This window comes from Triplophysa dalaica, chromosome 21 (assembly GCF_015846415.1).
Source record: "Triplophysa dalaica isolate WHDGS20190420 chromosome 21, ASM1584641v1, whole genome shotgun sequence".
NCBI lineage: Eukaryota > Metazoa > Chordata > Actinopteri > Cypriniformes > Nemacheilidae > Triplophysa > Triplophysa dalaica.
Window position 1 is genome coordinate 15,305,213 of NC_079562.1, and position 12,766 is coordinate 15,317,978.

Consider the following 12,766-nt stretch of genomic DNA (forward strand, 5'->3'; position numbering starts at 1 on the left):
TTATGACTGATTTTATGTACTTTTGCTCAATAATTCACGTTTGTTCATTTTTAACCAAAAAAGCTACACACTGCATCTTTAAAGAAACAATCAGTATTTACTGGATGTTAAAAACTGGCAAAATGAGTGGACATGCACATAGTAAAATATTTGAGCTCACTTCCCTGTATGTATTTAGATCCCGAGATAAACACTAAACAGGCCATCTCATGCTGTCCCCTGAAGCTTTCAGGGCCGTGACACAGATTGTGAGTCATGTTATTGGAAACAGGCCATACGTCCTCCTGAGAAACCCCAGCTTTGGCCGGTGCTACTGGAAAACCGGTTGCCTGCTTGTCCAGAAATGTACCGAGCTACAAAGGTCTGAACTGACAGAAATCCATCAAACCCACCGCTGTCCTGTGCGTTCCCTGTCTGTCAGTCACTGAAATGAAGGTACAAGTGAGTACAGCGGGTCAGCGAAAACAGCTCAGGGCAGAGGCGATCTATACGCTTCATTGATTTTAGATTATTACAGTGTTTCCAAACCTCCCACTACATCAGCCCTGCGAAGCATGCTGGGAAGACTCTGTTTTTGTAATGTCACTTCATGAGGGATTTGTGTGCCGTTGTGGAAAGGGTTTTAACACACTGACAGAAACACACAGACAGTCAAAGGTTCTTCGTTGCCATAGAAGAATCTTTTTGTTTCATAAAGAACCTTTAACATCTGAAGGACCTTTCTGTTTCACAAAAGCGAAAAAAGGTTCATATTATAAAAAGTAAGAAAGAGATGGTTCTTTTGAATGGTTCTTGTGGAACCAAAAATGGTTCTTCGATGGTATTGCTGTGAAGAACCTTCTCAGCACGTTTATTTTTAAGAGTGCATAGAACATCGATTCAATCTCTTCTCTCTCACTTCTTCCATGTTTTCATTACAGTAGGGACCCAGATGGAGTTTATTAAATGATCTGATAAGTAGGAAAATGGCCTAAAGATGAGAAAAGAAGACAAACATCGAAAAAAATAATGTCCTTAAAATGACGTTTCTTCACTGAGAATTTCTCCAACCCCTCCCTTCAATGATCCATAGTTACATGTTGAGACCACTTTTAAATTCTAAACTCATTCCCACTCTACGTTTTTTTCATCGCTACAGCAGGTTGTAAAATACTGTTTCATGCTAACTTGGAGACATAAAAATTGTATTAAATGCAATCCATACTCTTTTTGGTTTAAAATGAAAAAGTTGATGAGAAAACATAAAAAGTCATTGACTACGTTTACACGCACTCTCATAATGAGATTATATACATCATGCATCTTTTGGCTCAGTGGTTAAAGCATGACACTAGCAATGCCAAGCTCATGGGTTAGATCCCAGGGTGCAATCCGCATAGTCAGAAACAAATGTATAACACAATGCAATGTAAGTCGCTTTGGATAAAAGTGTCTGCCAAATGCATAATTGTAAATGTAAATCTTAAGCGCAAATTGGTGGTAAACACGACAGTCTGAAGTTTTCCCGTCAACACACCTTGCCATCAGCAGTCTGTGATCCTTTTTAACAGAAACAGCGCGAACGCGATAACAGCCATCAGTACACCGCGTACACCACAGTACCTGGGGGCGCTGATGACATCAGCTTTAGAATTTAAAGTTTTATCTTAAATGAGTGTCTCTGAGATGACCACACTGTGTTTGTGTGTGCGAGTGTGTGTGTGTGTGCGCGTGTGTGTGCGTGCTAGCGTGTGTATATTGTGCTCTGTGTGTGTGGACTTGTGTTTATGCATGTGGGAGTGTATGTATTCTGTCTGTGTTTACTTTTTTGGTTTTAACTTGTATACCTTTAATGTTTTGCTTATAGTCAATTGCCGTTAGTAAATTGCTTAAGGCTTATACCAGACTAAAATGAATGTTTGAGCACAACTGAAAATAACTCACTTTAAAACATCATAAAGGATGTCAGCGTCATTGTTTTGCCTCAAGACACACACTAGTAATGTTTTATACTAGGGAATCTTTGTAAAAATAGCCTAAATATTCTAATTTAACTAAAGGTTAATCCTGGTTAAAGCTTACTACCTGTCTGTGAAATCGGGGCAATATGTTTTATGTACAGAAAATTGTAAAAAGCGCTAGATAAATAAAGTTGACTTGACTGTGTGTATGTAAAGTGATCTGACATTTTATGTTTCAAACAGAGATTGCGGTAAAGAGGCAAAAATTACAGATTGCATAATCATCTTGCAAGATTATATTGGCTAGAAGTAACTGTAGCAATAGTACACTGCTCAAGCATTTTCCGTTAGGGTCAGTATCCGAAAGAAAATCAACTAAATAATATTGCTCCATTTATTACAGATGTTGAGTTAAACTAACCGCAAAAGGTCCAGACAATAACACAGAAAGATTCTATTCTTCGAAAGAGTTCAAACTGTATTCTCAAACTTTGTTGAAAAAACAATGCATATGCACACCCGTCACAAGACTTATGTACATTTGCTTAGCGTAGCTTGTGATGTGTACATACAGAAGATTACACAGTCCTCTTAATGATGTTATCAAAAAAAAACGTAGTTTCAATGTTAAAGAGTGTCAACAGGAGGCACTTAGCCAAACATTTACTAAAGGAAGTCATTATGTTGTTGATAAACTTAGTTGGTAGAAGAACGTCTTGAGAGCCAATGAGAAATGAGGATCGGTTTGGGGGTTGAGGAAACACGACAGTTGAAACAGAATGGAACAAACAGCGTCCACCCAAAAGCTAAATACACAGTCTGTTGCTCCTGGATACAAGCTCAGTAAACATCCCTGTGTACTTGGGAATCAAATACAGAAATACTGAAGAATAAAACAGAATATCTGTTACATTCTGAAATATGTCTGTAACCATACTTGAGTATGTCAACCCATATGGAAGTGCTGTATAGGCTGTCGTCCAAGGTATAGGGCCATATGAGACTACATATAAACAACACGTTAGGCTTGGAATTGAATTTTCCTGACACGAGGACATGTGGAGAAATGAACTGCAAAGACATCAGAACTAGATCCTTATGTTTGCTGAAGAACATGTGAATGAAGTTAAGGTTGAAGTCGATGTGAAACAGAATATTGAATAGTGTTTTTTGTTTGTATTGTAACATATATCTGAGTTAAGCAGCTCATGGAATCAGAAAACCATAGTTTTGTACCTTGGAAATTGATTTGATCGGTGGAAGTTGGTAGCCTCAGTCAGTTTAGAGTGTCGCAGTTAAGACATATTTTTGTATGCAAAACCCGGAATTGAGTTAGCATTTACGCTCTTCCTGCTCTACCGCTCCAAAGTCAATCATTGCGTCCAAAATCACATACTGTGATATGTACTGAATTCGCCTGTTAAAACAGTACGTTCTATATAGTATGAGTGGGAGAATTATGAACATATTTCAGACATACTGCGTCCGCCATGTTTTATGGTCATGTGACCCGTATGCTCTTTGAACAAGCAACCAAGGTCAAGCAACCAATCACGATTCGTTCATGCCGTTTATGGTTGTGGAAATGTCTCTGCGATAACGTTTATGAGTTTATGCAATGAACCTCGCACACTTTTAAGATATCAGTGTTGAGTTGATTGTCATAAATATTCATTAACACCGAAATAACAGCTTTCTTCATAGACCAAATGGCTTTATGTTTTTTCCGGTGGGTTGTTTAAGAACGTGACACACACACATCGGTGAGACTGAGTTAACTCAAAGCCACGAGCCTATAACCTTTAGCCAAAAAAAAACCTTAATGGCTAATGCTAACGCCATCAGCGGAATGAAGGAAAGGAGGACAGAGGCTAGTTTTTTTAATAGATGACAATGGATGTTGTTAGCAAATTGTAAGTGTTACAGACCCTTATATAGTATCTCAGTTGGACTTTTGATGCGTGTTTTGATTGAATGCGCGATGTGATGATGTCACATGGAACATCTTCGTCCAAATTATGCAGAAAATCTGCGTCAATCTGCGTTTTTATTCATCCAAACAAAGCGCAGATAAAGAGGAACGCCAGGCCCACAGTTTTTCTCATTAGAAATTCCATTTCACTTGGAAATTCGTCAAAATACAGAAGTAAAAACGATTGTAACTTCCGGTTCACAGGGTGCTTTCTCCGTGTCTTAAAAATGGCGGTTACTAAAAAGTTGCTAAAAGCGACTATAGACATTGTCGAGGACATTAAACATCATCACACATAAAAAATGTATGAATCTCAAGAAACGTAGATAGACATTCATTTACAGAGTAGTTGAGGGTAGTCAAGAAATATGATTTTGTTTACAATAAAGTTCGTAAAAATGGCTTGGTTGTGGTGATGTTGATATTATGGGAACATGTTTACACCATAATGTTAGATTTTTACTTCTGGTGAATATAGTTAGGCTTCAAAATTCATAATTGTTGTTCATTCGTAAATGTTATCTTGACAGACAAAACGCCACAAAGTGTTACAAACTTTTGTTAATCACAGAGCTGATTTTTGGTGATTTATGGGAAAATAAATCTATAAGCTTTTGGTTTGGGGAACCAGTGCGGTGCTAACTTCCAGGAAGGCCTACAAAAAAATGTAATCTCTGAGGTACTAAACGTATATCATGCATAGAAGAGATGTTGATTGGTGGGGGGGTGGATTCATGTAGGCACATGAATAAAACAAAATCACCTACATGGGTACATAATTTATAATAAACACTGCATTTTTCCATAAAAAACAGGAATTTCTTCTATATGATGACTTTATGCTGACTTTAAGTAAGAGTGAGAGAAATACTGACGCTTGTCTTTTCCAGCAAGTACCGCTGAAAACCATGACAACCAGCTCAGTTTGACCCAATCACCTCTGGTCCCCTGTGCATCCGCTGAAAAATTGCTTTTGCATAAAATGAAAACAAATGACAGATGAATGCAATAATAAAAATCTCATGTGCGTAGTTCCACTCCTAAAACAAGCAAAATATCTCATTTAAATGATGACTACAACAGCAGGATATGTAGAATTAGCTAATGTATTTAATACTGAAGTGTTCAGATTTAGCTTTAGATCCAGTTTAGCTCGAGAAGAGATGAATAATTTCCTGACTCTATTTGTCTCACTCAGTGAATCAATAACACAATACCAGTAAGAGCATCACATCCAGCTCGAACTAGCTTGAATTTCTGGATTTTGATAAGGCTTTAAAAGATAAGCACGAAATGTTAAAGTCTTCATTTAGTTTTGTATTTAAGAAACTATGTAAAGGAACTCAGTACGGTGAGCGTCTTCTGCCACACAAGCTTAAGGAACTCCAGCAGTCCAGCACCGCTGAAAGAAATCTTCCCAAAATCTTTTCCACTAGATTGAACATTGTGGCTCTTAACGCTTACACATTTACCCGCTGGATTATTAATAGAAAATAAAACTTTGTTTCCATAGCAACAGTTAAGGTCCATATGGAAAGTGTCTTCTTCTGTTGCCAAGACAACCAACCCACGATGAACACAGAGTTGAACGATGTAGAGCGCTGTTGATCTAGCCCCAAACAAGGCGACATACAAAACTCACCTCAAGAACAGAGTTTAATCATGATGGAAATTGTGACGTTGGGGGAAGTGAGTCTTGTCTTTGATGCATGTCTCGCAAAAAGACATTTTACAAGGCCAAAACGTACGCTACAGAACACAAGCAACATCGTTACTTATTCACCCTCATATCATTTCGAACCTGTATGACTTTCTTACTTCTGCAAAACACAACAGAAGACATTCTCTAGAATGTTGGTAACCGAACAACATTGACCCACACTGACTTCCATTGTCTGAACACAAAACCACTGAGACATTTCTCTAAATATCTATCTAACCTTAAGACTCTTCAATGCAAGATTCCGTTTGTAAATAGTCACAGAATCCAGGAACATTCAGACTCCAGTGACTGTATGTGCTGAGACCATGGCTCAACTCTCACACACTCTAATCCACCCAAGCCAAAACATCAGCCCCAGGAATACCCCCAGTCTTTAAACGGTCTCTTGAGGGAACTAAAGCATGTCTAAGTGCTTTAGATGTATTGCCAAACCTCTTAGAGGACTGAAGAGCAATCCTTTGTGTTATTAACATCCACTCTACAGGCGATGGCTGGACAGTTTCATCTTGAAACGGGGCCACATGTGGAGCGGTTGTGGACATGGGAATTTTCTTTGACTAACTTTGAGTGTACAGTGTGTTGTAGTATAGTATCCATTAGAAAAATACAAATTAGATTGCAGTCATTTCTTATTTTAGCCATTTTGTTTTACAAAAAGCTCCATTTCTTGAGCAAACGCATCTTTTCATAATGTCTAAGGGAAGCACCATGCTCACATAATCCGACACAACACGTTCCTCAGCATGAAACCAAGGCAAAACTTAGGCAGACAAGCGTGATAAATGACGGGAAGAAATGAGCTTAAACGTAAACAGAAGCTGTAGCTTTAGTGCTGGTGTAAATTGTTCCAACACTTACGTTCCCAAAACCTCCTTGAAATCATAGATTTCCTTGACGTTGGATGTTTTCTTTTTCCAAGATGGTCCATCCTCTCCCAATGGCATTTTGCTGCGGTCTGCGATGGAGAGACTGGAAAACAAAGAAAAAAAAAACATTCAGTTACTATGCAATCAAGTCAACGTGTTGCGGTTGTATATTCTACTGTTTATACGGCATGGAAGGAAACTACTTTAAATCAAAAAGTTCTGCTGGATCCATGAAACCTTTGACCTGTAGAGCTATTCACATGGACCTTGATCTCGGAAATCTGAAAATAAAATTATATTTACTATCAACACAGAAGACAAGCAGCACATGCCAGAGTGACATTTTGTGAATACGGTGCAATCCATAAAATCTATCAAAATAAGCACTATGACTTCACAGAACCAGGCTATAGTCACTTTAAAACTGTCTGTTTATTTTCATTCAGGAATTTTGTAGGACGCTGATTCAACTCAGATTTCATTGAGACAAGAGATAGTAAACTAAGCTGTCAATCACTCGCCCGCATGCCACATGTGGATAAATAGCTGGTTATATCACATAATTTGCATATAAAAACAAATATGACAGACTGATGGTGAAAATACAACTATTGGTGTTATGCACTTTGTGAAACCTCAGCATTCGTCTGATTCTATCACATTTACCTGCATCTTAACTGTTGTATACATCATCAATATTTCCCCGAAGTTTCTTAACACTATGTATCTCATTCACATGCAAAATATGGAATTACTTAATAAAAAATCCCATTTGAATGGTTTTCTGGTAAATGTTTTAGCTGTCAATGGATCCGTGGCCCTGTGATATAACATAACAAATGATTCATTGCCTATTCAGTGGTAACTGTGCAGGGGCGTACAATTGACAGCAACCAGAAGTCATTCATTTTAAATGAGAGCTGGCGATCTGAGGCGTTAAGAGTGGTAAAGACCGCTGGCAATGCACACGGTTAAACTATATGCAAATGAAAATAGTGAATATCAATGAGATTGCAGAGAAAAACTGACAAAATCCTAGTCTGGTGAGATCATGCTATGAGTTGAGTAGGAACTAGGACTGCATGACAAAACTGATGTAATATTTAGTCCACTAATGTCTACTGGTTGAGGTTGGGTGACATTTAGGACTCCGCAGTTTTGTTGGTTTCCTGATGATGCTAAGCTTGTTATTTTAGGCGGCCGACAAGCCTTCTGATTGTTGTCTAGAATAGATGTGTACATGGGGGGGGCAACTCTTGGCACGAAGAGATGCATCAGCGTTCCCTAAATAGACACAACAAATCCCCTCACAGTAGAGAAGTCGTGAGTCCTATCTGAACGTGATTACTGAGGATGCTGACCGACCAAATATGCTGCATAAATGATATTTCTGCATTGATGGTTGGATTTTCTAGAATTATAGAAGGTTTCTTTCACAGCATACATAGCAGAAAAATGACAGAATTTGATCTCTTCTAACTAAAACACAATTGGAGGGCTATCGAATGCTTTTTAATGTGATGCTGGTTCTGACAACGTTTCCATGGGAACCTGATGATCTATGTTGTGTCTACATCCAAATGGCAAGCTGATGACCAGCTGCGGTGGGATTTCTGGTTATCTGGACATTTTGGGTAAATACTGTAAACTGTTGGAACAGTGGCATTTGTTCTGGCATTTGAACCCTCTTTGTTTCAGTTGTTTCATAATCTGAGGTAACACGTTTCCTCTTTTCTAAAACAAAAGTTGTGCAAGGTAACTAGGGCAGCAAAATTGAACAATATGTGACATGTTATCAGAGTCTGCATCTGAACATTTAATGTTCGCTTCAAAGTTAAATTATGACATTTCAGAACGTAACATAAAATTTGAGCTCTGAAGCATACTGCCCCGTGTTCAGTAGTACCACAGTAAAAACAAATGTTACAAACAAACAAGTTGGCAGTCTAATGTTGGCAGGGAAATCAGACAGACTGAATTACTTTTATTTGAAGAGTACTGGAAATGTTGTATTAGGATTTATACTTGGTGGCCTGGTATAACAGAATTGACTCAATAATTATTGATTTCGCAATGTACTGGGCTGCACTACAGCAATATATTTTGGTTCATAAATGCTAACCACTTTTCAATTTGCTTTAACATTATACAAATTGATCATTTTACTTTCAGAGCACTTTGCAAAACAATGAAATCCTATTAGCTACCAACATTTCAGAGGATACAAACTCCTGTTGGTAAATGAAATAAGAATGCAGATAAGAAATAAAGTCATACAATTATTTCCCAAAAGGCATTAATTGTACTTCTGTTAGGGCTTTTTAGGTCTTAAAAACTGATCTTGAAGTGAAAATTGTTTGTTGAGGTCATTTCAATTTTAAGTCAATATTGGTTAATAAAACTTGTTTATACTTCAATATTGCTTTAAATACTGGAGGTCTTTTTGATTTACTTCCTTAAAATGATATTTCACTCAAATATATATATATTTAATCATTTTTTCACTCATGCCATTCTAAACCTGTTTGACTTTGTTTCTTCTCCAGAACCCAACAAAATATATTTTGAAGAAAGTCGGTAACCAAACACCATTGACCCCCATTGACTTCCACTGACACAAAACAACTTTTCTCCAAATATCTTCAGTCGTGTTCCACAGAGGAAAGAGTCACATACAGGTTTTGGGTGAATAAACGATAACACATTTTATTTTTGGATGAATTATCCCTTTAAAACTCCTGCATTGCATACAGTTGGCAGGCTTAAGACAACTACTGACATCCATGAAAGAGTCACAGTGCAGGAACGTAGTTGACATCTTACATTGACACATGCAGAGGACAGTAAAAGACACTAAATCGCATTTACCTACAAACCCTATTTAGTGTTTTTAAAAAACACCAGAGCATCCACGCACGTCCTCCACCTCAACAAGATCCGTTTCTCCCAAGGCAAGCAAAATGCGAACATACACCAAAGATTCAAACGCATCCCATATCTCAGGCAAGAAGTTTTAAGAGTATACAGAGGCATCTCAAGTCATAACAAAGACCCTTTAGGCAACGGTACCGCTACGCATGCAGGTCCAGCGGATGATCTGTTAGTGTGGAACCAGTCATAGAAAAGATCATAGAGGAGAGCTGAAGACTAACCCACATACAAAGGAGAATGAAAAGGCAAACTTACAGGATTGAAAACAAACACATCCATACACTCTACACCATACCATCTAAATCATCATGCAGCATTCAGAAAGGTATTGAGTGAGATACTCACTGGTTTCCCATGGCTGCTCAGAGGAGGACAGAAAGACACAGAGTGACACCAGGACCTTCAGTCGGAACAGTGTCACATTTGCGCTCAGAAGGTTCACAAAATTGCGTTGATAAGACTGTCGAGGGGGTTTGTAACCACAAATTGTACTTCCCCTTTTAAGGTGAGCACTTTAACTGCAACACATTTCAGTCAGGAAGTCGAGAGCTTATAAACTCACCACGGTCACCATAGAGAGAGTACTTGCCCTAAAAACGTGTCTGCAAGGCCATGTAAAAACAGCTTAAATACACCGCTAGTTACACAGATTCAGAACTATCAATTCAAACTTTAGTATAGGATCAAACCAACCAAAATATCCAAGCAGTTTCTTTTTTATAGAATTCATATTGAGGGGTCAATTGACGGTGGTTAATAAAAGGAGCTGTTTAACCCCAAAATCAAAATGATATGCCATTTGATTCTATTGTTTAAAATGTAAAAGGCTCGTTTTTAAACAATACAAGATTTTATTTCAACAGAGTAAACTTGTGCCATACACTTGATAATGTGGTTTATCAAAATAATTATTTTGCACAATATTGGGCCATTCAAAACACATCAAATCATTCGACATAATAAATTTGATGTGAAAAGGTCATGTATGTATCTTTTTAAGCGTGCTGATATCTTTTTAATGCAATCTTTAATATTAACATACGGGGCGGTTTCCCAGACAGGGTTTAAGACTAGTCCCAGACTAACTTAAATGTTATTGGTGTCCTAATCGAAAAACAACTTCCACTGACAAATACAGTATATCATTGAAATTGTTTTGTCTCAAGATGCCAACCAGTAATGTTTTTTTGTACAGTTTTTATAAACAACTTAAAAGATCCTAATTTAACCAGAATATTAACCTTTGCTAATAATTTGCCAGAATGTTATCCTTTGTCCTGTTTTAAACTAATCCCCGTCTGGGAAACTGTGTTCAAAGAGGAAGAGGTTGACAATTGAAGTTATTTTCTGGAAATAGGCTGCTTCTCTAAATTGTATTATTCATTCTGCATATCTGAAACCGGTAAAGCCAGTAAATCAATTGCATTTTTTTGCATCAACATACTCAGAATGCTTGAAATATTGGATATATTTTAAGCTTGAGAGACGTGGCGTTGATGCTAAATAGAAAACAGATGTGTAAAGAGATTTTGTTTTAGGTTCCACAGAAAAATAACAATACACAAGTTTGAAAATGTATGGGTGACTAAATAATGCCAGGATATTGACCTTTGGTAAACTCTTTAAAGAAAGAGTGAGATGCTTCCAAACACGCAAATGCCATATGTCTACTTGCAACAAAACACTGATCAAAGTTCAGCTCTGAATTACAGTACAATTATGACTTTGGCAGATAATCTTTATGGACAATGTTATATTTTTACAGTTTTATTTCGGATAACAGCTGACACAGTTCTAAAGGGAAGTGAATGCCAAGGGAAAGCAAAAGGACGTTGATGTTAGATTCATGCCACTTCCTTCTACGGACGACTAGAGAATTGCACAAGTGACTGCACAAACTCGAGCTCAAACTACGGAAACAAACAACACGGACATGTTGCTTATAACCAGACCCGACATGGTCGTGTCTTCTCACACATCTCAGCGGATAACAGCTGGGTCTATTCTAGTCTACCAGATAAACCGAGCAAGCAACTGCTGTACTAACCACATCCCATGATGACACTGCTTAAACTGACTCGGTGCTAGATAAAACGAGGACAGTAAAATAGCTCTCAATCATGAAGAAGACATCCCGTCTGTAAACCGCAATAAGACAAATAGCGCAAGAATGCAAAAAAGAAATGTGACAGAATGAAAGTGAAGGCGAAACACACGTGGAAGCTTGATTGACGGGTTAAAAGATGCTGTGATGAGATAAGAGAACATTAAAAGAAACCAAAACAATTACAGAGGTTTAGTCAAAGCATTTATCTTATTTAACGAGGGGTCATATGTTTTAAAGGGGCCGTTTACACAATTTAAATCGATTTATTTTACCGCGACATTGTAAAGACCCACTCGTGACATGACAGCTAGTGTTTAGTCTCAGGTTTAAATGCATTCAGCTTCTGCGCAAAGATTGTGTCACATTGTGAGGGGTTCACAAAACAATCCTTGTTGACACTAAATGTCCTTCGTTTCTAATCACAGGAACGCGATGAAGGACCACCAGAGACTGGTGCTATTCATGTGAGTTTTGGCAACAAACGTGGATCGCTCGCGTGACCCTTTTAACCAAAAATCGATCGTTTTTCTTTCACCGTCAACCCATCAGCATCAGTGCCTCCTATCCTCTCACAGACTTCGGTGTGGTAGACCACAGCCCTTGGTAGAGATTTTCCAACAGCTGCGAGTGTGTTTCATGCGAGTGGAGCACAACCCATCATAAGGTCATTTATGGGACTGTCACTGACTATTATGCAAATTAATCAACAATATAATCTCTTATTCTAACACGCACGAGCTAAGAGTTTACCTGTTATATGAAGAAGAAGAAACAATCCTATGGGTTATTTGATCAATTAAAATACGTATTAAAATAACATGTTTCATTTAATAACATAGCCTATGTGACACTAGTCATGACATCAATAGTTCCAACATATATACAGTCTATCGCAGGCGTATAAAGCGCTCGCGCAACACCGGTTATCTGTCATGCACATGTTTTAACCTCCTCGTGTTAAATACAGCGATAATGTAAACACAGTGAGAGATGTTCGTAGTCGTACCTGTGCGTCGGAGAGTAGCGGAGGCGCGTGTCGCTTGCAGTAATGTGAACGCGGTTCGCTCGGACTTCTGTCGCTCGCAACGCTCTGCTTCTGCTGTTCCTCTGGGTGACCCAGTCTACGCGCCACTCTGACGTCACCGAACCTCCGCAACTCTCCGCCAATCACATCACAGAACTCGCCTACTCTCAGGTAGCGGGGCGGGGTTATGTCTGGGGGGCTTT

At 38.3% G+C, this 12,766-nt stretch overlaps 1 protein-coding gene across 2 annotated transcripts in view; it reads right to left on the reverse strand.

Moving 5' to 3' along the window:
* Positions 1–12,649, reverse strand: part of camk1b (calcium/calmodulin-dependent protein kinase Ib) — a 41,763-nt gene extending 29,114 nt beyond the window's left edge. Inside the window, exons 1-2 of one of the 2 annotated variants that reach the window (XM_056735106.1) lie at positions 12,546–12,649; positions 6,494–6,604 (exon numbers count right to left, since the gene is read on the reverse strand). In XM_056735106.1, the coding sequence (XP_056591084.1) occupies positions 6,494–6,579 (86 nt within the window). In that variant the 5' untranslated portion in view covers positions 6,580–6,604; positions 12,546–12,649. Of the gene's footprint in view, positions 1–6,493; positions 6,605–9,777; positions 9,905–12,545 lie in introns of those variants that run through there. The other variant, XM_056735105.1, reaches the window with a different exon arrangement.
* Positions 12,650–12,766: the final 117 nt, after the last annotated feature.